Source organism: Haematobia irritans, chromosome 3, assembly GCF_050003625.1.
Source record: "Haematobia irritans isolate KBUSLIRL chromosome 3, ASM5000362v1, whole genome shotgun sequence".
Classification (NCBI taxonomy): domain Eukaryota; kingdom Metazoa; phylum Arthropoda; class Insecta; order Diptera; family Muscidae; genus Haematobia; species Haematobia irritans.
In genome coordinates, this window is record NC_134399.1 from 5,046,533 (window position 1) to 5,072,921 (window position 26,389).

Here is a 26,389-nt window from a genome sequence, read left to right on the forward strand (position 1 = left end):
TTTTCTCTAAAGAAAAACTTCTATGAAATTTTCTCCGAGGAAAATTTTTGTAAAATTTTCTCTACAAAATTTTTCAAAATAAATTTCATGACAAAATGTACATGAAATTTATTCTATCTAAGGAAAATATTTCAATTAAATTTTCTCAAGGAAATACTGTCTATGAAATTTTCTCCAAGGAACAAATGTCTATTAAATTTATTTTTTTTCAAATTGTTTATAAAATTTTCCCAAAAACAAAAAAAAAACAATTAGGAAATTTTTCTCTTGACAAAATTTTATGAAATTTTCTGTAATAAAAAAATTTCTATGAAATTTTGACTAAGGGAAAAATTCTACGAAATTTTATCTAATGAAGAAAAGTCTATGAAATTTTGTCTAAGGAAAAAATTTCAGTGAAATTTTGCCTATGGAAAAATATTCTATGAAATTTTCTTTAAAGAAACAAATTCTGCAAAATGTTTTCAAAGGAGAAAAATTCTTGAAAATTTTCTCTAAAGAGAAATTTATACGAAATTTTCTCTAAGAAAAAATTGCTATTTTCTCTAAGAAAAAAAATTGCTATTTTCTCTAAGAAAAAAAATTGCAAATTTTTCTTAAAGAAGAAAACTTCTATTAAAAAACAACAATTAAGAAATTTTTCTATCGACCAAAATTTTATGAAATTTTCTGTAAGAAAAAAAATTCCTATGAAATTTTCTCTAAGGGAAAAATTCTACGAAATTTTCTCTAATGAAGAAAACTCTATGAAATTTTGTCTAAGGGAAAAATTTCCGTGAAATTTTCTATATGGAAAAATATTCTATGAAATTTTCTTTAAAGAAACCAATTCTGCAAAATGTTCTCAAAGGAGAAAAATTCTTTAAAATTTTCTCTAAAAAGAAATTTATACGAAATTTTCTCTAAGAAAACTTCTGCAAAATATTCTCAAAGGAGAAAACTTCTATAACAAAAAAAAAAAAAAAAAAAAAAAAAAAAACCATTAAGAAATTTTTCTATCGACCAAAATTTTATGAAATTTTCTGTAAGAAAAAAAATTCCTATGAAATTTTCTCTGAGGGAAAAATTCTACGAAATTTTCTCTAATGAAAAAAAACTCTATGAAATTTTGTATAAGAAAAAAATTTCCGTGAAATTTTGCCTATGGAAAAATATTCTATGAAATTTTCTTTAAAGAAACAAATTCTACAAAATGTTGTCAAAGGAGAAAAATCCTTTACAATTTTCTCTAAAGAGAAATTTATACGAAAATTTTCTCTAAGAAAAAATTTTTATGCATTTTTTTCTTGAAGGAAAAATTTTCTATGAAATCTAAGGAAAAATTTTTATGAAATATTTTCTAAGTACAAAATGTGTATTAAATTTTCGCTAAGCAAACAATTCTCTAAAATTTTCTCTAGGAGAAAAATTCCACAAAATTTTCTCTAAGGAAAAAAATTCTATGAAACTTTCTCTATGGATAAAATATAAAGTTATTTCAAACGACAATATTTTTATTAAATTTTCCCTAACGAAAAAATTCGTAAAAAAAAATTCTCTAAGGACAAAATATTTATGAAAATTTTCTAGGGCAAACATTCTATGAAATGTTCTTAATCAAAAAAAAAAATTCTATAGGATTTTCTCTGAGGATAAAATTTTTATGAAACTTTCTTTAAGAACAAATATATATATATGAAATTTTCTCTAACGACGAAATTGTAATTACATTTTCCCTAACGAAAAAAAATCTACCAAATGTTTTTTAAGGAAAACGCTTCTCTAGAATTGTCGCTAAGGAAAACATTTTTATGAAATTTTCTCTACGGATAAAATTTCTATGAAATTTTTTTAACGACGAAATTTTTATTAAATTTTTCCATCAGGGAATAACGAAAAAAATTCTCTATGGAAAAAATTTCTACAAAATTTTCTATAAGGAAAAAAATTTTATGAAATTTTCTCTATGAAATTTTCTTTAACGCAAAAATTTCTCTAAAATGTTCTCTAAGGATAAAATGTCTATAAAACTTTCTCTAAGGAAAAGTGTATATGAAATTTTCTCCAACGACAAAATTTTTATTAAATTCTCTCTTACGAAAAAATTTCTATGAAATTTTCTACAAGGAAAAAATGTCTATGAAATTTTCTCTAAGGAAAAAATGTCTATGAAATTTCCTCTAAAGAAAAAATGTCTGTAAATTTTTTTGTAAAAAAAATATTTCTACAAAATTTTCTCTAAACAAAAATGTCTATGAAATTTTCTCTAAGGAAAAAAATTCTATAAAATATTGTCTAAGGAAAAAATTCCCATAAAATTTTCTCTCACAACAAAATTTCTCTGCCACATATTTACTTTTAATAATTTTTTCACCTCACAATTTTCTCCAAGTGTAGTGTTAAGTCACAAAACTGGCTGTTAAGAATCATTTCAGCATATTCAACTTTAGCTGGGATGATAATTACAAAATACTTTTGCTTTTGCCGCATAATAATAAGGACAAATATGTTGTGTGGGAAAAGTTGGAGGTTGGTTTTTTCCTCAAAAGGTTTTTCTATACGATGTGTGAGCGTGTATGTGAAAACAGACAAAAGACCAAAAAGCTCTTCAATCCTTGGCCACAAAATTTGAGCTATTTTTTGGGTAAATTTTTTCCTAAGGAATGGATAGATAGAGAGATGGATGGATGGATGGTGTGTTAACATTTCGTCTCATTTGCTGACCTTCTGCTTGAGGATGCTGTTGCCTTTGTTGAAGGATGTGGCTTTTGTCTTCTCGCATCCTTAAGGTTTTTTCGTGCATTGTCTTTTTTTGAAAGTCCCATGTTTTTCCCCATCTTACAGCCAGTGTTGATGGCACATTATTTGTTTTTGGATTTCGTAAATTTTTTTGTCTCTCCTTTGGTCTTGATGGGGGAGAAAAAAACTCTGTCGAGAATACGTGCTTAACTTGTGAGATTTAAGGATTATTTTCTTCGTACATGAAAATAAAAGCAAAAGTGCTCTCCTTATAGCTCGTTCGAAATCAAGGGTGGCATATTTGGTGGCATTAACATTTCCCATGATGGTGGTAGTAGCTTCTATTGAGTTTCCCTAAGATATGAATGAGGGTAGCATGATGGCCATCATTTTATCCTAAGGCCATGATTATTATGAAGTAATTTGAAATATGTTTAATTATTTGAGAGAAACAATTTACAAATTACTAAAATGAGTTTCCTGTTTTCGTTTTTTTGCTTTTCAGATTGCTATCTGTGATGATTATAGTCTGCCTGTGGACTTTGTTAAAAAGCGACCGTCCAGTTTTGATCCCTGTTTAGCTGAGGCATTACCAACCAATCCGGAGAATTGGGTAGCCGCTAGTCCCCAACAGGAATTTGTAAGTATTCAACCACAATACCAAAAAAAATGGAAATGCTAATTTCTTTATTACATTTAATTATAATTATGGAAATGTCATTTTAAATAATCTAATGGCAAATACAAAAAGGGGAAAGGGAAAAGCTGCCAAGGGAGAAAGTAATTATAGAATATTTAAATATATTAAGATAAAAAATATTATATAAGAAAAGAGAATTAGGGATATTTTTAGGTTTTAAAAAATTGGGTTCCTATAGTCCTTTCTTTCCCAAAGAAAATTTCAGAATGATTGCAGAAAGATTCTTACGGGGCATAATCTACTGAAGTTAGATACTATGAGTCAATTATACACATGTTGACATACCATAATCCCTAATTTCCTGGACAAACTGACTGAAGATCACATCAATGAAGGCGCTGTAGTGATGAAAAATTCATTTTCTAAAATGAAAAAAACAAAAAAAAAAATAAAAACATTATAAATAATTTTTAAATAAAAAAATGTCTATGATATTTTTTTCTCTAAAAAAAATTCTTATGAACTTCTTCTAAAAAAAAATATTTATGAAATTTTCTTTAAGGAAAAATTTTTTATGAAATTTTCTCTATAGAACAGCATTTCTATATAATTTTCTTTATAGAAAAAAACTACTACGAGAGAAGAGAATCTTTTATATTATATTCTAGTATTTTAAATATTCTCTAACGTTTTTTCTATGAAATCTCTCTAAGGAAAAAATTTCTATAAAAATTTCTCTAAAAAAATATCTATCAAACTTTCTTTCTTTTCTGCAATATTTTCTCTAAGGTATGAAATTTTCTCCACGGAAAAAAATTTGTCTAAGGAAGATATAACATATCTATGAAATTTTCTCTGTGGTGAAAAATTCTATAAAATTTTGTTTTAGGAAAAAAAATCATATAAAATTTTTCTCTAATAAATAATTTTTAAATAAAAAAATGTCTATGATATTTTTTTCTCTAAAGAAAAAATTTGTATGAACTTCTTCTAAGAAAAAAATATTTATGAAATTTCCTTTAAGTAAAATTTTTTTATGAAAATTTTCTCATAGAACAGCATTTCTATACAATTTTCTCTATAGAAAAAAACCTACTACGAGAGAAGAAAATCTTTAATATTCTAGAATCTTCTATTATTTTAAATGTTCTCTAACGTTTTTTCTATGAAATCTTTTTAAGGAAAAAAATTCTTTAAAAAAATATCTATCAAACTTTCTTTCTTTTCTACGATATTTTCTCTAAGGTATGAAATCTTCTCCACGGAAAAAAGTTTCTCTAAGGAAGATATAACATATCTATGAAATTTTCTCTGTGGTGAAAAATTCTATAAAATTTTGTCTAAGGAAAAAAAATTTTCTCTAAGAAAACAATTCAAAAAAATTTTCTCTAAAAAAAAAAATTCTATGAAATTTTCTCCAAAGAAAATTTTTCAATGGAATTTTCTCTCATTAAAAAATCTTTAAAAGTTCTCTAAAGTCGAAATTTATATATATATATTTTTTTTAATAAGAAAATATTTATAAAATTTTCTCTAATGAAACAAACATTTTCTCTAATGAAACAAACAAACATGAAAACATTCCTATGAAATTTTCTATAACGGCAAACTCTACAGAAGTACACTCCTGTGGTATTACAAGGGATTGAATAGTCTCAGTGAGCCTGAAAATATGGGCTGCCACTATATCTAACCAAACCTTATCTAAACTAGGATATATTCTCTAACAACAAAAATTTCTATAGCAACAATATTTATACAAAAAATACTCAAGATAAAATTTTCTCTAATCATAAAATATCTATGGAGGTTTCTCAAAAAAAAAATCGAAAAAAAATTCTATGAAATGTTTTTTTTTTTTTTTTTAAGGAAAACGCTTCTCTAGAATTGTCGCTAAGGAAAACATTTTTATGAAATTTTCTCTGCGGAAAAAATTTCTATGAATTTTTTAACGACGTAATTTTTATTAAATTTTTCGGTCGGGGAATAACAAAAAAATTCTCTATGCAAAACATTTCTACAAAATTTTCTCTAAGGAAAAATATTTTGTGAAATTTTCTCTATGAAATTTTCTTTAATGAAAAAATTTCTATAAAATGTTCTCTAAGGATAAAATTTCTATAAAACTTTCTCTAAGAAAAGTGTATATGAAAGTGTAAGATATCTATGGAGGTTTCTCAAAAAAAAAATTAAAAAAATATTTCGATGGACAAAATTAGAGGTTATACTCTAAAAAAAAAACTTCATAGAATTTTTTTCTTAAAGAAAATTTTATAGAATTTTTTCCCTTAGAGAAAATTTAAAAAAAAAAATTCTTCGAGAAAATTTCATAAAAATTTTTCCTAAGAGAAAATTTCATAGAATTTTTTTCCTTATTCAAAATTTGATAAAAATTTTTACCTTAGAGAAAATATTACAGAAAGTGTTTCGTTAAAGACAATTTCATAGAAATTCTTTTGTTAGAGAAAATTTCATAGAAATTTTTTTCTTAGAGAAATTTTCATAGAATTTTTTTCTTAGACAAAATTTTATAGAAGTTTTTCCCTTAGAGAAGATTTAAAAAATTTTCTTCGAGAAAATTTCATAAAAATTTTTCCTTAGAGAAAATTTCATAGAATTTTTTCCTTATTCAAAATTTGATAAAAATTTTTACCTTAGAGCAAATATTACAGAAAGTGTTTCCTTAAAGACAATTTCATAGAAATTCTTTTGTTAGAGAAAATTTCATAGAAATTTTTTAGAAAAATTTTTATAGAAATTTTTTCCTTAGAGAAAATTTCGTAGACATTTTTTCCTTAGAGAAAATTTCGTTGAAATTTTTTTCCTAGAGAAAATTTCATAGAAAACTCGTTAGGGAAAATTATAGAATTTCTTGCCTGTCCTTTTTCATGTAAATTTTTTGGTAGAAATATTTTCTTATAGAAAACTTCATTGAGATTTTTTCGTTAACAAATAAATTATAACAATTTTTTCTTTGGAGAACATTGGATAGTATTTTTTTCCTTGGTGAAAGTTTTTTATATTTCTTTTGTTGGAGAAAATTTTATAGAAATTTCTTCTTTAGAGAAAATTTCATAAACTTTTTTTCCCTCGAAAGATTTTATAAACTTTTTTCTAACGAAAAAATATTATAAAATTGTTTTTCCCTAGAGAAAATATCATACAATTTTTTCGTCCATAGATTTTTTTTCGTTAAAAAATGTTTATGAAATTTTCTTTAGCGAAAACATATCAATGAAATTTTCTCTAAAGAAAGTTTTACTATGAAATTCTTTCTAGGAAAAAAATCCATTAATATTCGCTAAGGAAAAAAATCTATGAAATGTTCTTTAAAGAAAAAAAATTCTATAAAATTTTCTCTAAGGGAAAAATATCTATGAAATTTTCTCTAAGACAAAAATTATATAAAATTTTCTCTAAGGGAAAAATGTCTATGAAATTTTCTCGAAGAAAAAAATTCTATGAAATTTTCTCTAAGAAAAAATTTTCTATGAAATTTTCTCTAACAAAAGAATTTCTATGAAATTGTCTTTAACGAAACACTTTCTGTAATATTTTTTCTAAGGTAAACATTTTTTATCAATCATGGTATGACCCTCCGATGTAGGAAAAAATTCTATGAAATTTTCTCTAAGAAAAAATTTTCTATGAAATGTTCTCTAAGAAAAAATTTTCTATGAAATTTTCTCTAACAAAAGAATTTCTATGAAATTGTCTTTAAGGAAACACTTTCTGTAATATTTTCTCTAAGGTAAAATTTTTATCAAATTTTGAATAAGGAAAAAAATTCTATGAAATTTTCTCTAACAAAAGAATTTCTATGAAATTGTCTTTAAGGAAACCTTTTCTGTAATATTTTCTCTACGGCAAAAATTTTTATCAAATTTTGAATAAGGAAAAACGTGTTCTTTAAGAAAAAAATTTCTATTTAAATTTACCCTAAGCAAAACATTTTTACAAAATTCTCTCTAAGGAAAAAAGTGTCCATAAAATTATCTCTTTAAGGAAAATTTTATAAAAAATTACAAATTAAGGGAAATTTTCTATGAAATTTTCTCTAAGAAAAAAATTGTATAAAATTTTCTCTAAGGGAAAAATGTCTATGAAATTTTCTCTAAGAAAAAATTTTCTATGAAATGTTCTCTAAGAAAAAATTTTCTATGAAATTTTCTCTAACAAAAGAATTTCTATGAAATTGTCTTTAACGAAACACTTTCTGTAATATTTTCTTTAAGGTGAAAATTTTTTATCAATCATGGTATGACCCTCCGAGGTAGGAAAAAAATTCTATGAAATTTTCTCTAAGAAAAAATTTTCTATGAAATTTTCTCTAACAAAAGAATTTCTATGAAATTGTCTTTAAGGAAACACTTTCCGTAATATTTTCTCTAAGATAAAAATTTTTATCAAATTTTGAATAAGAAAAAAATTTTCTATGAAATTTTCTCTAAAAAAAATTCTATGAAATTTTCTCTAAGAAAAAATTTTCTATGAAATTTTCTCTAACAAAAGAATTTCTATGAAATTGTCTTTAAGGAAACCCTCTCTGTAATATTTTCTCTAAGGTAAAAATTTTTATCAAATTTTGAATAAGGAAAAAAATGTTCTCTAAGAAAAAAAATTCTATTTAAATTTACCTAAGCAAAACATTCTTACAAAATTCTCTCTAAGGGAAAAAGTGTCCATAAAATTATCTCCTTAAGGAAAAATTTATAAAAAATTACGAAGATTTTTTCGTTCATAGAATTTTTTTCGTTAAAAAAATGTTTATGAAATTTTCTTTAGCGAAAACATATCAATGAAATTTTCTCTAAAGAAAGTTTTTCTATGAACTTCTTTCTGGGAAAAAATCCATTAGTATTCGCTAAGGAAAAAAATCTATGAAATGTTCTTTAAAGAAAAAAATTCTATACAATTTTCTCTAAGGGAAAATGTCTATAAAATTTTCTCTATGAAAAAAATTGTATAAAATTTTCTCTAAGGGAAAAATGTCTATGAAATTTTCTCTAAGAAAAAATTTTCTATGAAATTGTCTTTAACGAAACACTTTCTGTAATATTTTCTCTAAGGCAAAAATTTTGTATCAATCATGGTATGACCCTCCGAGGTAGGAAAAAAATTCTATGAAATTTTCTCTAAGAAAAAATTTTCTATGAAATTTTCTCTAACAAAAGAATTTCTATGAAATTGTCTTTAAGGAAACACTTTCTGTAATATTTTCTCTAAAGTAAAAATTTTTATCAAATTTTGAATAAGGAAAAAAAAATGTTCTCTAAAAAAACAGTTCCTTTCAAATTTAATCTAAGCAAAATATTTTTACAAAATTCTCTCTAAAGAAAAAAGTGTCCATAAAATTATCTCTTTAAGGAAAAATTTATAAAAAATTACAAAGATTTCTTTAAGGAAAAATTTCTATAAAATTTTCTCTAACAACAAAAATTCTATGAAATTTGTCAATTTTGCTATGTGATGTCCATGAAACTTATATCCTTGCTTTAGAATTATCAAATAAATGCAATTAAATTTTAATATGCATCTTCAATATTAGCTCTTATCTTTCTGCTCGATAAATAAGAATTTTAATCCAGTAAAATATTTGAAATGGAATGCTTTGGCTCATATGTCAATACAATAAAATTCTGTATGCTTTTATTGAGATTTATTTTGAGGCATATTGGAAAAATAAAATATGCTAAGGCCATACTGGAAAGAAATGAAATCAACAAAATAATAAAATTTCTTATTTTCTAGAACTCTATGCCTGTCTTAAGATATGCTAGTAAAACTCAAGGCTTGTTGTCATGATGTTTTCATTGGAAAGTAATCTAATATATGGGGGAATAAGATTTGCTTTCAATATGAATCTCATATGTGAAGTCTAGTAGTATTTGCCCTTAAATGGACTCTTTTTTTGCGTTGGAGAAAATATTTGATTTTTCTTCTAGTGACTGTTTTCGCGCATCGCCTAGAATGTCATAAAGTCATAAATGTATTTTATTTTCTTATTATTTGCTTTAGCGGAGAATATTTCAAGGGCTACAGACTGCCATAGCATTAAACCAAGGATTTTGCAAAAGGACATAAATGGTAGAAAAAAAAACAAAAATATTTTGCCAATATTTGGCTTAAGGGGGAACAATTTAACATCAATACCAACAGGCATATCTGGCAAACACATGAGTCCAACCTGGGGGGACTTTAGGGCTTTACATTCAGGTTGTAGCTCTTCAAAGCCTCCGCATTTAGTATGGGAATCGTAGACTTGCCATCTCAATGCTTTTAGTGAGGTTTTATGGATGAACACATTTGTTAATAAATATGAACGCGTGTTTCTACACTTGAAGGGGCTTAAATAAGCTTAGCAAATATCAGCAATTTAAGCGAAACAAAATTTAATTTTTTTTGTAAATGAAATTTTTTTAAAATCCATTTTGCCTATTGTGGTTAAATCAAAATTTGAACATTGGTTTTTTAATGGAAAAAAGATTTATTTTTGAAGCTCTTTGTCTAAGCCAGGTAGAGTAAGGCCATGGTGTTTGAGATGTGATGTTTCCGCCTTGATTCAGCGTTATTAATGTCTGTGTCTGCAGATAACCAGAATTCATTTTTATTTCGGCATTGTTATCGTAACTTTATGGCCTCATTCAATGACTGTCAAATCATTATTTTTTTTTTGTTACCAGTATAAAGGAAGGAAGAATAGAAGCGAAAAAAAAAACAAAAATGACGACAATTTTCAATACCATTAAAGGTATTTAACTGGGACTGTGGTTTCCAAGGGAGATGGCTTTTATTTAGTGGCATGAGTTTTGTATCCAAAAACAAAAGGAATGAAGATAAATGCAAAACCCTGAAATCCTAGATTTAAAAACAAAAAATTAAAAAAAAATACATCGAAAAAAATATTAAGAATTTTATAGTAATTTTGTAATAGAATTTTTTCATTAGAGATTTCTTGGGAGAGAAATTCCACAGAAAACTTTACGTTAAAAATTTTTTGTAGAAACAATTTCATAGATTTCATATCATTTTTGCCGTTAGAGAATATTTTATTGTAATTTTGGCTTGAGAAAACTTTAATAGAAGTTATAGAAAAATTTTATAAAAATTTTTCGTTAGAGAAAATTGTATAGAAAATTCCCGGAAGATTTCTTGGGAGAGAAGGAAAATTAGCTTTAATATAATTAATCTAACTTAATGCAAATACTAATTAAAATTTTTTCATTAGAGGAAACTACACTAATAGAAAAAATTGCGTCTTACAATCGTGAACGGACGTTGTCAAAATGAAACGGAAACGTTCACAAAAAATCAACACGTAATGTTCACGATATCGTCCACGGGCGTTCACGATTTCATGAACGGCATTTGTTTTTCTTTGGCCATGAAAAGTCTTAAAATAATCGTTAGACGTTGTTATGGCAACTCCGCCGTTGGTGCAATGTGCTAAGGCGACTGCTAACGCCCATCGTGCAAGCAACACAGGTTCGAGTCACGGTAGTGGAATAATTTTTTTTTTTTTTATAAATTCGTAACCATTACGTTTTCAGATCATGAACGCTGGTTGTTGTTTTGACAACGTGTGGTGTCATTTTTACATTGTCAGATTGACCCCATCTGTTCTCACTTTGACAACACATGTGTGTTAATTCACTTTCATGAAGGGATCGTTTCAAAATGACCATGTCGTTCATGATTTTTTCTATGGGTGTATGTTTTATTGTAAAAACACATTCATAGATTTCATATCATTTTTGCCGTTAGAGAATATTTTCTTGTAATTTTGGCGTGAGAAAACTTTAATAGAAATTATAGAAAAATGTTATAGAAATCTTTCCTTAGCGAAAATTTTACAGAATTTTCCTAAAAGATTTTTTTTGGTAGAGAAGGAAAATTAGCTTCCCCATATTTTTCTAATTTAATGCAAATACCCAGCAAAAAAAATTGAAAGTTCGTCCAAAGGCACAACTTTAAAATCACTTCCAGAAGATGCACTCCCAATGACGTTCTTTATTTTAACTACCCAGGAAGTTCTTTTAATTAAATTTTTTGCAACTTGTTTTTTTTTCATACTTTTAATGGGTAATTTTAATTTTTTTTTCTTCAAATAGGTTAAAAACCGAGTAAGAATTCATAAAATGGTACAAACCATTTAAATTTTGTCGAAAAAATGCTAAATCCAATCTGAAAAAATTATAAATTTTTGAAAATATTTGAGGTCAAACGTTTCCGACAAGCGTTGGAATTCATTAAAAATTATAAAAATTATTTATTTGATATCACAGAATTTTTTAATTTACATCCAAACCATTGAATTCGGATCACACCTAAAGAAGTGATGCAAATTCAGTGCAACGGCTGTTGAAATGGAGGACTTCCGCCCTATGACAAGCCCATGTTAAATTCAACGCTTCTGCGTCAATTTTGCACCACTTCCGGATCCAAAAAGAACATTTTCATTACTTTTTTGGCGACGCTCTTTTTGCTGGGTACTCATTAAAATTTTTCTTTAGAGAAAAGTTTCATAGAAATTTCCTTAAATATTTCGTAGGGGAGAAATTTCACAAAAACTTCTACGTTATAAAATATATTTTATTGTAAAAAAATTCAAAAATTCAAATTCATAGATTTTATATGATTTTTACCCTTAAGGTGAGTATTAAGTTCAAGTTTAGCCGCTAAAATCGCCAATTTTTTATGATTACTTTTCTTTAATAACACTTTTTGAGGAATACAAACTTTGTGAAAACTTGCTTTGGGCTATTCCCCATCAAGTTATAATGAAGTCTGCAACAAACATGTACAATTTTATGCATTTTTTTACTGATTTATTTTTCACTTTAGTGAAAAAACTCGAACTTAATACCCACCTTTAGAGAATATTTTATTGCAATTTTGGCGTTAGAAAATTTAAATAGAAATTCTATAGAAATTTTCTGTTGGAGAAAATTTTATAGAAAATTCCTGGAAGATTTATTGAAATTGTAGAAACATTTTATAGAAATTATAGAAATTTTTCGTTAGAGGAATTTTTCGAGAAATTTCCGAGAAAATTTCTCGGGAGAGAAGAAAAATTGTTTTGCCATTTTTTTTTGTTTTAATGCAAATACTAAAAATTTTTCATTAGAGAACAATTCATAGACTTTTCCTAAAATATTTCGTAGGAGAGAAACTTCTACGTTATTTGTTTTTTTTTTCGTTAGAAAATTTTATAGAAATTTCCTAGAAAATTTCTTGAGAGACAAGTTACACCATTTTTCTGTTTTAATTCAAATATTGAACATTTTTTGCTAGAGAACAATTTCATAGACATTTCCTAAAATATTTCGTAGTAGAGAAATTGCACAATAACTTCTACGTTAAACATATTTTATTGTAAAAACAATTTCATAGATATTATATTATTTTTTTGTGGTTAGAAAATATTTTATTGTAATTTTGGCGTAAGAAAACTTTAATAGAAATTCTGTAGAAATTTATCGTAAGAGAAAAGTTTATAGAAAATTCCTGGAAAATTTCTTGATATTATAGAAAATTTTATAGAGAGATAGAAATTTTTTCTTTCTTTATAGGAATTTTAATAGAAATAATAGAAATTTTTCTTTAGAGGAATTTTAATAGAAATTATAGAAATTTTTCTTTAGAGGAATTTTTCTGAAAATTTCCCAGAAAAGATTTCTTGGGAGAGAAGAGAAATAGCTCTGCCATTTTTTCTGTTTTAATGCAAATACTAAATATTTTTCGTTAGAGAAAATTTTATAGACATTTCCTTCACACAAACTTTTACGTCAAACTTATTTTATTGTAAAAACTAATTCATAGATTTTATATTATTTTTGTCGTTATGGAATATTTTATTGTAATTTTGGTGTGCGAAAACTTTAATAGAAATTCTATAGAAATTTTCCGTTAGACAATAATTTTTTATTTTTTTTTAATTTTTTTTAAATTTGGCATGAGAAAACTTTATAGAAAAATTTTATAGAAATTTTTCGTTAGAGTAAATTTTATAGAAATTTCCTAGAAGATTTCTTGGGAGAGAAGAAAAATAGCTTTGCCATTTTTTTTGGTTTTAATGCAAATGGAGAATATTTTGTTGTAATTTTGGCGTGAGAAAACTTTAGTAGAAATTATAGAAAAATTTTGTGGAAATTTCCTAGAAGATTTCTTGGGAGAGAAAGAAAATTTTCTGTTTTATTGCAAATACTAATTAAAATTTTTCATTAGAGAAAAGTTTCATATACATTTCCTAAAATATTTCGTAAGAAAGAAATTTCACAAAAACTTCTACGTTAAATATAATTTATTGTAAAAATTAATTAAAAGATTTTATATAATTTTTGTCGTTATGGAATATTTTATTGTAATTTTGGTGTGCGAAAACTTTAATAGAAATTCTATAGAAATTTTCCGTTAGACAAAAAATTTTACAGAAATATTTCTTAAAAGATATTTTGGAAGAGAAGGAAAATTAACTTGGTCATTTTTCCGTTTTAATGCAAATATTAATTAAAATTATCTACAGCTTTATTAATAAATATTCTTCTTTTTATTATCTTTATTTTGTGCTGATTTATAATTTTCTCTTTCCCAAACCCACTGTCTTACATTGATAATGACAATGATGACTAAGCGTATCAGCCATAACTTATACGCCTAGTGTGACTCTCACACTTTCCTTCTTTTCAAAACAGACTGTGGTTACATGTCCACGTATCGTGTCGTGTATATATATTACATGTAGTTAGATAGAAAGCAACGTGTGGTCCCACAGACTTGATGTGCTATGTGAATGTGTGTGCCTGTTTCATTCTTTGCAATATTAATGGTGGCGTAGTAGCGAGAACCCAAAGCCTAACGAATAAACTACGCCACGGCCTATGTAGCTCAAACATCCATTCCATCATTGATGATGGCTATGCCTATGATATCTATGACAACAACAAAAGTCGCAAAACTGAGTCTATATATAGCTGCGTGTGTGTGTATTTTTGCATAGTCTGGTTAGGCTCATGTTGAGAGCGTAAAAAAGAGAAACTGGTGGAGGTGGGGGCATATCAAAAGCTTCGTTTGTTTCTTTCGGTATTTTACAACTCGACTCTTATGCCTACAACTCGTATTGCTGTAGTAGTTGTTGTTGTTGTTGTTGGTTTTGTTATTGTTGTTATTATTACCATTGTGTATTGTTGTCGAAGTAAAATATGCGTAATTTTATCTTAGTGTTGTGTTATTGTTGTTGTTGTTGTATTCAATGCCATTTAGCCTATTGTAGTTGTTTGTGCTGCTGCTATTTTTGTTGCGATATTAACGGTAAAAGCATCAAGAGTGAAAACGTGCATAGCGTATGTCGAAAGAAGCATTAGTGTTGGCTGCTGGGCCATGGTTGGTGTTATTGTTTGTTTCGTGGTTATGGATGGCAACGTACATACATACACACTCATACACTCACAATCACGGGAGATGAAAAAAAAACAAACACAAATAACGAAAAGAACACCATGGGGTGCTATAAACAACAACAGGCAGTATCACTAGAAGCAGCAGCCTTTTGCCGCATAAGGCATTCAGGGGCGGGGGCCGGCATACAAACAGCAATTGCACACAACAATGTAGACATTTAAGAAGGCAAAACTCGTTGGGGAAAAATCACACAAAAAAATCCTACGTGGCCTCCACTCCCGCCCTCGAAGGAAAAAGGAAATAAGTGTAGCACATAAATGTTTGTAGGGTTTCCGTTTTTATTAATTTCAATAAAATGTCGACAAACCTACACCACGTACATGTACATATGCACATGAACTACATTCATTGGAAAACTTACAGGATCACGTGTAATCGTAAATACTTCGAGTATGCAATCATGTATGTCTCTCAGACATGTATAAGGATTTCAAATTTCAGAAAATATTTGAAGTGTTTTCAAGTATTGCTTCTCGTTTAGTTATTGATGTTTTATACTCACATTGAAGTATATCCTTATTTTTAATATCTCATCATAAAATTGTTTTGTTTTTTTTTTTTTTATTTGCTTCCAAAAAACCCTCCTACAATGAATCTGTAGTACTTCTATGTAGCATAAAGAGTTCTCCATTTACCTTAATTATGGCGTATGTTGTTTTTGGAGGGGAGAAATTGTAAGAAGGCTAAGTACCAGTTAAGGAAAATATTTTATCAATCTGGTGAAAGCAAAGTGGTATCCAATCCATTGAATAACGGTTTGATAGCTTGAGGACGTAGAAGCCATAGGTATGATAGCCTTTTGTGAACTTTGCATGACTATCTGCATTTCGAGTTTTCTGTTTAAAATCAATTCAGACGATAATTTTAACAACCATGGTACTTTTATTGATATGACGTATGATTGATTTTATTAAAAAATTCTATGATCTTTGGTATGAAACACCTGTCGTATGATCAATTTTAATTTTGTTAAAAATAATCATTTAAGTTAAATAATACAATTCTGCAGCAATTCAACCTTTTTAATTTGTTTGGAGCTCTTATAGTTTTCCAAATGCGATATTAATGAAGCTATGTGACGTATGATTGATTTCATTAAAAATCCAATGGTCTTGCTTATGACACTCCAGCCGTATGATCAATTTTAATAGTTAAAAAAATCATACGGCATGCAGCAATATTGATCAATTTTAATTTAATCATTCGACCCTTTAGTTAGCAATCGTAAGGCTGTAAAATTTCGTTCCGCACCAATTCAAGTTTTCTAATTGTAATGAATCTCTAATAGTTGTTCCGATAGAATATTTTATTGAAGCTGTATGACGTATGATTGATTTCATTTCAAAATTCTGTGATTTTTGGTATGAAACAACTGTCGTATGATCAATTTTAATTTAGTTAAAAATAATCATTCGACCACTGAGTTTACTGTCGTAAAGTTGAACAGTTCTATACCCGATTCATTCAACCTTTATACTTCTAATGAGCCTATACTAGTTGACCAGATAGGATTTTTTGTTTTGAAGCTTTGTTACTTTTGATTGATACAATAAAAAATTCTATGTTCTTTAAATAAAATAATCATTCGGCCCCAGAGCTTAAGTTAAATAATTCAATTCTGCAGCAATTCAACCTTTTTAATTTGATTGGACCTCTAATAGTTTTCCAAATGGGATATTAATGAAGCTATGTGACGTATGATTGATTTCATTAAAAATCCTATGATCTTGCTTAGGACACTCAAGCCATATGATCACTTTTAATAGTTAAAAATAATCATACGGCATGCAGCAATATTGATCAATTTTAATTTAATCATTCGACCCTTTAGTTAGCAAAAAATCCATTCCGAAGCAATTCAAGTTTTCTAATTGTAATGAATCTCTAATAGTTGTCCCGTTAGAAAATTTTATTGAAGCTATATGACGTATGATTGATTTCATTTCAAAATTCTGTGATTTTTGGTATGACACATCCGTCGTATGATCAATTTTAATTTAGTTAAAAATAATCATTCGACCACTGAGTTTACTGTCGTAACGTTGAACAGTTCCATTCCACACTCATTCAAGCTTTATACTTCTAATGAACCTATACTAGTTGACCAGATGGGATTTTTTTTAAGCTTTCTTACTTGTGATTGATATATTAAAAAATCCTATGATCTTTGGTCTGACACATTATCATATAAGCAATTTTAATTTAGTTAAAAATAATCATTCGGCCCTCAAGGATACTCGTAACGTTAAATAATTCCAATTTGTGGGCATTTAAAGTTTCTAATACTGTGGGAACTCTACTAGTTGTTCATATGGGATTTTTTAATGAAGTCTTTAATGAAGTATTTAATTAAAAATTCTATGATCTTTGGTATGCCACACCCGTCATATGATCCATTATAATTTCGTTCAAAATAATCATTCGACCCATGGGGTTACTATCGTAAATCATACGACCCATTGGTCCACAGTCCAACTTATATAGTGTAAGTCGTAAAAATCCATAATATAAACAAAAAGAATATATTTTTACAATCAGAACTTAATATTTCAAGATTATTTGCATACTTTTCTTAAATTATATTCATATCTCCACATAAGTTATTTTGCTTTTTATCCCTTTGTATTACAATATCCAGCAATATTACTTAATGAATCATAATAGCCATGAGAAAAATCAAAGAAACAAATAACCATAACAACACTTTCAAAATGCAAATATCAATAAAATATTTTTCCTCTATCGTTTTGAATAACTTTGAGCTACTTGTAAATGTTTGATTTTCTTTTTTTTTTGTTGATTTTGGTTTATATTACCAATTTATTACTTTTTATATTCACATTCACTTTAGTTGTGATTTATGAAAATTGATTGGTATTTTATTATACACAAATGTAACATTAATTATCAATATAACATTTCCATGTGAAAAAGATGTTATCTTAATTACTTGGGTTGGGCAAAAAATGTCAAATCGCTAGGGTAGAAAAAAAACATATTTTCCGTTTTTTGGGGCCACAAAGGGAAGCACATGAAATTTTGATTTATTTCGTAGAATATGAATACACAAGAAAATGCTTTAGCAAATATTCTAAATCAAGGGAAGAAATATAATGAAAAATTATTGGCTTTCTATTAATATTGAAATAACACACACAAATATAAAATGTTATGGAAAATATGCAACTAAAGACAACAATCGTAAGAATTTATATGGTAAAAGTAGCCTGAAAGTTTTCTTTAATTTTCTTGTATATTTTTACCATATCAATTCCTGCGATAAACTGTCAACAAATCATGTAGAATATGAACAATCGGTATTTGAAAAATTTCGATTTTTCAAAAAACAAAAAATAAATATAAATATTTCTTGACATACCAATTTAGGCTAGATAAGCTTCATAGAAAATTTTCCATAGAAAAAATTTCATTGACAGTTCTTTGCCAAAGAAAATTTCATAAACATATATTCTTTGGAGAATATTTCATTAAATTTTTTTTAATAATTTCATAATTTTTTTTCCTTTGTGAGAATTTCATGAAATTTTATTGTCAGGGATAATTTCATAGAAATAGAAAAAAATTTATAAAATTTTGTTTCCTTACAGAAAATTCGTTAGAGAAAAATAATAAAATTTTTGTCTTAGGCAAAATTTCATGAAAAATTTTTTCTCAAAAAAAGTCATCGATTTTCTTTTTTAGAGAAAACTTTACTGTCCTTTTTTAGTTAAAAAAAAGCAAGAAATCGTAAAATTGTTTTCCTTAGAGAATTTTTTCCTTTTTCAGAATTTCGTAAATTTTTTGGTCAGAGATACTTTCAAAGAAATAGAGAAAATTTTATAGATTTTTTTCCTTAAAGAAAATTTCTTGGAAAAATAATAAAAATTTTTCCTTAGGCAAAATTTCATGTACAACTTTTTCTCAAAAAAAAAATCATGGATTTTTTCCTTAAGAGAAAATTTCACTGCCCTTTTTTAGTAAAAAAATAAAAACCAAAAAATCATAAATTTTAAATTAGAGATTTTTTTCCTTTGTGAGAATTTCATAAATTTTTCTTGTCAGGGATAATTTTATACTAATAGAGAAAATTTTATAGATTTTTTTTTCTTACAGAAAATTTCTTAGAAAAATCGTTAAAGAAAAATAATAAAATTTTTTGCCTTAGGCAAAATTTCATGTAAAACTTCTTCTCAAAAAAAGTCATAGATTTTCTTATTAAGAGAAAACTTCACTGCCCTTTTTTTGGATTAAAAAAAATAAAAACCAAAAAATTGTAAATTTTTTCCTTAGAGAATTTTTTTCCTATGTGAGAATTTCATAAATTTTTTTGTCAGAGATAATTTTATAGAAATAAGATTTTTTTAAGAAAATTTATTAGAAAAATCCTTAGAGAATACTAATAAAATTTCTTGCCTTAGGCAAAATTTCATGTACAACTTTTTCTCAAAAAAAAAAAAAATCATGGATTTTTTCCTTAAGAGAAAATTTCACTGCCCTTTTTTAGTAAAAAAAAATAAAAACCAAAAAATCATAAATTTTAAATTTTAAATTTTAAATTAGAGAATTTTTTTCCTTTGTGAGAATTTCTTAACATTCTTTTTGTCAGGGATAATTTTATACTAATAGAGAAAATTTTATAGATTTCTTTTCTTACAGAAAATTTCTTAGAAAAATCGTTAAAGAAATATACTAAAATTGTTTGCCTTATGCAAAATTTCATGTAAAACTTCTTCTCAAAAAAGTCATAGATTTTCTTTTTAAGAGAAAACTTCACTGTCCTTTTTTTGGATTTAAAAAAAATAAAAACCAAAAAATTGTAAATTTTTTCCTTAGAAAATTTTTTTCCTATGTGAGAATTTCATATATTTTTTGTCAGAGATAATTTTATAGAAATAGAATTTTTTTCTTAAGAAAATTTCTTAGAAAAATCCTTAGAAAAAACTAATAAAATTTCTTGCCTTAGGCAAAATTTCATGGAAAACTTTTTCACAGAAAAAAATCATAGATTTTCTTCTTAAGAGAAAACTTCACTGCCCTTTTTTAGTTAAAAAGGATAAAAAACAAAAATTCATAAAAATTTTTTCCTTAGAGAATTTTTTTCCTTTGTGAGAATTTCATAAAATTGTTTTGTCAGAGATAATTTCATAGAAATAGAGAAAATTGTATAGAAATATTTTCCTTACAGACAATTTCTTAGAACAATCGTTAAAGAAAAATGATAAAATTTCTTGCCTTAGGTAAAATTTTATGTAGAACTTCTTCTCAGAAAATAACCTAGATTTACTTCTTAGGAGTAAACTTCACTGCCCTGTTTTACTTAAAAACAAGTATATACGGCCGTAAGTTCAGCCAAGTCGAAGCTTATGTACCCTCCACCACAGATTGCGTAGAAACTTCTCCAGAAGACTGTCATCCACAATCGAATTACTGGGGTTGCGGTAACACTTGCCGATGGCAAGGTATCTTAAAACTTTCTAACACCGTCTTCTAAATTACAAGGTAGTCCTTACGTAGTATATATTAAACTAATTAATATATACTACGTAATATAATTAAGTGTAAAGTTTCTATAGAAATAAAATTTTGACAACATTTTCTATAGAAGTAAAATTTGGAAAAAATTTTTTATAGCAATAAAACTTGGAAAAAATTTCTATAGAAATAAAATTTTGACAAAATTTTCTATAGAAATAAAATTTTGACAAAATTTTCTAGAGAAATAAAATTTTGACAAAATTTTATATAGAAATAAAATTTTGACAAAATTTTCTATAGAAATAAAATTTTGACAAAACTTTCTATAGAAGTAACATTTTGACAACGTTTTCCATAAAAATAAAATTTTGGTAGATTATTCTTGGCTCGAGTGGCAACCACGGATATGAACCGATATGGATCAATTTTGGCATGGATATTAGCGGCCTTACACTAACACCACGTTGCAAATTTCAACCTGATCGGATGAATTTTGCTCCTCCAAGAGGCTCCGGAGATCAAATCTGAGGAACGGTTTATATGGGGGCTATATATAATTATGGACCGATATGGACCAATTCTTGCGTGTTTGTTAGAGACCACATTTTAACACTATGTTCCAAATTTCAACCGGATCGGATGAATTTTGCTCCTCCAAGAGGCTCCGGAGGAAAAATCTGGGAATCGATTTATATGGAGCTATATATAATTATGGACCGATATGGATGAAATTTTCGTTTCTTAGAGGCTCCGCAAGCCAAACCGGGGGATCGGTTTATATGGGGGCTATATATAATTATGGACCGATGTGGACCATTTTTTGCATGGTCATTAGAGAACATATACCAATACCATGTACCAAATTTCAGTCGGATCGGATAAAATTTGCTTCTCTTAGAGGGGGATCGGTTTATATGGGGGCTATATATAATTATGGACCGATGTGGACCAATTTTTGCATGGTTGCTAGAGACCATATACTAACACCATGTACCAAATTTCAGCCAGATCGGATGAAATTTGCTTCTCTTAGAGCGATCGCAAGCCAAATTTGGGGGTCCGTTTATATGGGGGCTATACGTAAAAGTGGACCGCTATGGACCAATTTTTGCATGGTTGTTAGAGACCATATATTAACACCATGTACCACATTTCAGCCGGATCGGATGAAATTTGCTTCTCTTAGAGCAATCGCAAGCCAAATTTGAGGGTCTATTTATATGGGGGCTATACGTAAGAGTAGACCGATATGGCCCATTTGCAATACCATCCGACCTACATCAACAGCAACTACTTGTGCCAAGTTTCAAGTCGATGGCTTGTTTCGTTCGGAAGTTAGCGTGATTTCAACAGACGGACAGACGGACGGACGGACATGCTCAGATCGACTCAGTATTTCACCACGACCCAGAATAAATATACTTTATGGGGTCTTAGAGCAATATTTCAATGTGTTACAAACGGTATGACAAAGTTAATATACCTCCATCCTATGGTGGAGGGTATAAAAATCATAAAATTTGTTTCCTTAGAGAATTTTTTTCCTTTGTGAGAATTTCATGAAAATTTTTGTCAGAGATAATTTCATAGAAATACAGAAAATTTCTTAGAAAATCTTTAGAGAAAAATAATAAAATTGTTTGCCTTAGGCAAAATTACATGGAAAACTTCTTCTCCGAAAAATCATAGATTTTCTTCTTAGGAGAAAACTTCACTGCCTTTTTTACTTAAAAACAAAAAAACATATTTTTTTTTCCTTAAAGAACTAGATATTTGAAACATATAGATCGTTTGCTATGTCTATCAAATACATGCAAATGAGGTATAAATTCAAAAGACTAATATGGAAAAAGGCTTGTGAAAAAGACTTTTCGGCTGTTAATATTTTTTTCTTTTAATTTTTTTGTTCAGTGTTTTAAATATTAATTGCACACATAAAAACTAATACAATACTTGGTATAATCACTTATATAGTAAATATTAAAAGCTACCACTTTCTTCATATCAATTCTAAAAGAGCCTTAAATCATCATGATTTTCTTTAAAAAACCAGATGTTCTTCAAAAATTATATTTATTTAAAATTTATTAATACGAAATCGCACACATTGGAACTTTTACATAAATTTTCTTTCCACTAGTCATTATTTTTATTTTGTATATATACATAGGCTCTATCAATTTCTATTGCGTAGAAAAATGCTGTCAAAACCATATTACTCAAAGTGATATAACCCCCTCTATAAATTGGCCCACCTATCGTATGATTTATTTGATTTCATTCATATTAATTATACAGCCCGGAGTACTAGCAAGTATTTTTTCTTTTCCTCTATGATAATAATGTAAATTATATACCCTTTAAAGGCATCAAAAATATATTAAAATGTGTAAGGTGAAAAACAATTTTTCCATTGTTTTCTTTACCATGTATATATGGTATATTCACGGGGGCCATGTTGTGTCCCATGTGTACATTAAAAAGAATATAGCAAAACAGCTTTACACACAAAATGATTCTTTCATAAATGCTAATTAGTATTTGTGACACGTATTTAATATCACTGACGTTTAATTAACATTTGCTTTTTTTCGCTTGCTGTAGTAGAAGAAAGAATATTCCTTTGAGTATAATGCTTTAATTGTTAAAATTTTAAATTCAAGAAAGCATTTAAGATTTATGTAATAGAAATTTTCGCAGATAATTGGAACTTAGATATTCGTGATTTGATTTAATTAACAAATGTTTAGTTTAGTCTAATATTTAATGGCGTTGTATTTGTATATAAATTATTTTTTTTTATAAATATTAAGATTAATTTAATATATAACCCTCTAATGCCCCACTTTTGCCAGCTAATTAAATATTCAATGTTAACGACACAAAACAAGAAAACCAAACAAGAGAAATTAATACGGTAAAATTCAGTATATGCTGCAAAGCCTTTTGAATAGTTTTAACTAAGTTTTCTTTTTATTTTACCCATTATTGTTGTCTTAATGTGTGGTTTACTAAAAGCTTCTTGATTTAACGAAGCCCGCCTAAAGGCTAATTTAGGGGGGCTTCGTTTGTTTTTTGATCAACAACAAACAAAGTTAAAAATAGGAAATAAATATAACCCATTTTTGGTCATTTAGGGAAGGACGTACGTGATGTATATATTGTAGGTTTGATTTTTCTGTTAATAATATTTACAGTGGAGTATTTACTGCATTTCCAATTTTGTTTTGGTTTTTAGTTTAGCGGGGGAAATTTTCATTTTATGTCCTTTCTAGAGATTTTTAATCTTTTTTATTTTCGACATGTTTCTATTGTAATATAATCAAAAACTGCCTTTTATCTATTCCTTGCAACCAGAATAAGGGATGTCACATATTTTATAGTTAAATTCAAACATTAACAATAATTCCCATAATGACTTTTGATATAAAAATATTTAGCATTTTCCAGATTTTTTATTTTTTTATTTTCTGGGAAATCTAGCGGGTTTTAGTGAAAAAAATCTGGCAACGCTAACAGTGGACACCCTGTCTTATAATTAATTTTAATAGAATTAATAGTACTTATACGACCTATGGTTTTATCTAAATATGTTTGTTATATATTGATATCTTACCATAAATTCTTTCAAACTGATGTTTTGGAACTTTTTTCTAAAGATCTTTCTAGCTGGAATTAATTATGCCTGAATTTAGGAATTAATAGGAATTAATTTGAGAATGTATATGGGTATTTATTCATCTAAAATTTTAAACCAAAAAACCGGACAAAAAGCCTTCACTAATTAGATATATGTTCCCCATTTAACCAACGAAATATCTCACATTAGTGTTGAAAATAAAACCCGATTTAATAAATATAATTAAAATTCTATTTGCTGTCACTAAACTTTATTTCAGTTAAAATTCATTTTAATTAAAAATAAATTTTGTCTCTTTGTTTTTTATCTTTGCATATTGTTGAACATTTTGTTATCTTTCTACTCCATTTGCGAAAATATAACAGAATAAATCCTTGGCCAGTTGTGCTAGTCAAGCGTATGGACATGTGCAATATTAACTCTAGACTTATAATTAATATAATGAAAACGGATGTGTTTGTAGCTTGGTAGCAACAAATGTCTGGCTATCTGTGTTATGTTCAAAAAGTTTTCATTTTCCGTGAAACTTTTTCTGACCTGGTTTATATCCTGAACAAACAAGGCAAATATGAACTTTATTAAAAAAAAAAAAACGAAAAACAAGAACTGTATCAATTTTGCTAATTAAGATTACTGGTGATTGAGAATTAAAAGAGCACTTGAACTTTAATAGAAGTCAGCTATACTCGTATGGGGCTTAGGGCCCTTCTACTAGGGCTCATATATCGATATTGATTGAGCTTTGATATCAGTGTAAAACTAAAGGAAGGAAAGAAATATTATAGGCCAAATAGCGTTTATTTTCGTAAGGCCTTTTGGGTCACAATTCAAGAATCAAGTTTTAACAACAATATCTTATAGCTCTTGAAGTAATTGAGGTAGGTTCCAAAAATTAAAATTTTTGTTCTACATGCTGTTAGTACAAGTAAAAACAGAAGAAAAATTAAAGTTTTTAACATTAGCTTTATTTGGATAGTGAAAGGGTTAAAGGTGAATGGGTAGGAGTATTGCGTCCGATTCTTTCAGTGGGCAAACATGGTGGCACCAATTTTTTTTTTTTTCAATTTTTTCGTTTTAATGTTCAAAAGTAAAAAAAATCTCTGGAATAACATAAAATTTTAGAACCATGGGCTATATAGGCACATTTGTTTTGTATAACACAATATAAACCCATCTATCTCTCTCTCTCTTTAAAATTATCTGATTTCATTCTCTTTAAAAAATTCAGGTGTTGGCTTAAGATCTCATATACTTGAGTACATTGAAGGTACTCAACTCATTCTCACATGCACTTTCAAGAGAGCCATGTTAATTTGTTTGTAAACCTTCTGAGCTATATATTTTAAAAACTGCAACACATTTATAGTCAATAATAATTAAATTTATTTATGGCATACATACCACACTACCATCGCTTTGTACCAGCATTAATTTATTTGCAATAACTTTTATAGGAAATTCTTGTAAATGCTTAATTAAAGTGAAAATATACTACGTTGATAAACATGGAGAATATGAGAATGAATGTATGTGCATGTGTATGCGTGTGTGTGTGGGCATGAGCTGGTAATGCAATACCACTATTGTTGAGCTATGATATTTATGGCTGTTGCTTGCAAACATCGATAAAGTATCACTTTCACTTCTCTCCCTTTCTCACACACACACACACACTTTGTCTCTCTCTACAACTCAGAGGTCTAATGAATGATGAAGTTTATGTTGATGACGATGATGGCTATGTTGATAGCAGTGACTATGAAAATTCTGAGTACTTGAATGTAAATGAAAATGGTTAAGGTTTTGTGGTTGACTCTTATGACATTTTTTGGGGGTATTGGTCTAAAGCCTTGACTTGTTATTCATGTTCACAATTGTTTGTGGTAAACAATAATGACTATTGTCATTTCTGTCATCATCACGTAGACGCAATGCCCACTCCTTGATATCCGGAGTCCTTATTATGAATAGGTACACTTTGCCAAATGAAATATGAGACAAAGATAAATATCTTAACAAATGGATATGCAACCCTTTAATTCAAAAGATAACATTTATGAAAAATGATAATAATTTTTTAAAAGATCTTGGGTGAAGTTTGTAAACCTTCTGCCATGATTGAGAAAAATAAACGGTTTTAATTTTTGCTACACCGGTTTTGAAAAGTCTTTGGAAATTTAGACTATAAACTTTCATAAATCAGCAAGAACTATATCCTATAAATATTAAAATTTTTGAATATCGTTTTATATGAGTCACTATTTTAGGCATATATATAACGTCCATTAACAAACTCGACCCATTTGCTCAGTTAAGAGGCCCCATAAATCATACAACCCATGGTCCACTTATTAATATTTATTTATTATACCACACATGGTACATTAATTAAAATAAATCATACCACCTAAAGTACACCAATGAAAATTAACAATAAAACTCCTTCGCCGATAGCT

The 26,389-nt window shown here is 27.3% G+C and overlaps 1 protein-coding gene across 1 annotated transcript in view; it reads left to right on the forward strand.

Annotated features, from left to right (window-relative positions):
• hwt (SH2 domain-containing adapter heavyweight) overlaps positions 1–26,389 on the forward strand; it is a 58,391-nt gene that overhangs the window by 10,590 nt on the left and 21,412 nt on the right. Inside the window, exon 2 of the mRNA XM_075301372.1 lies at positions 3,224–3,358. Coding sequence (XP_075157487.1) covers positions 3,224–3,358 — 135 coding nt within the window. The remainder of the gene's footprint in view (positions 1–3,223; positions 3,359–26,389) is intronic.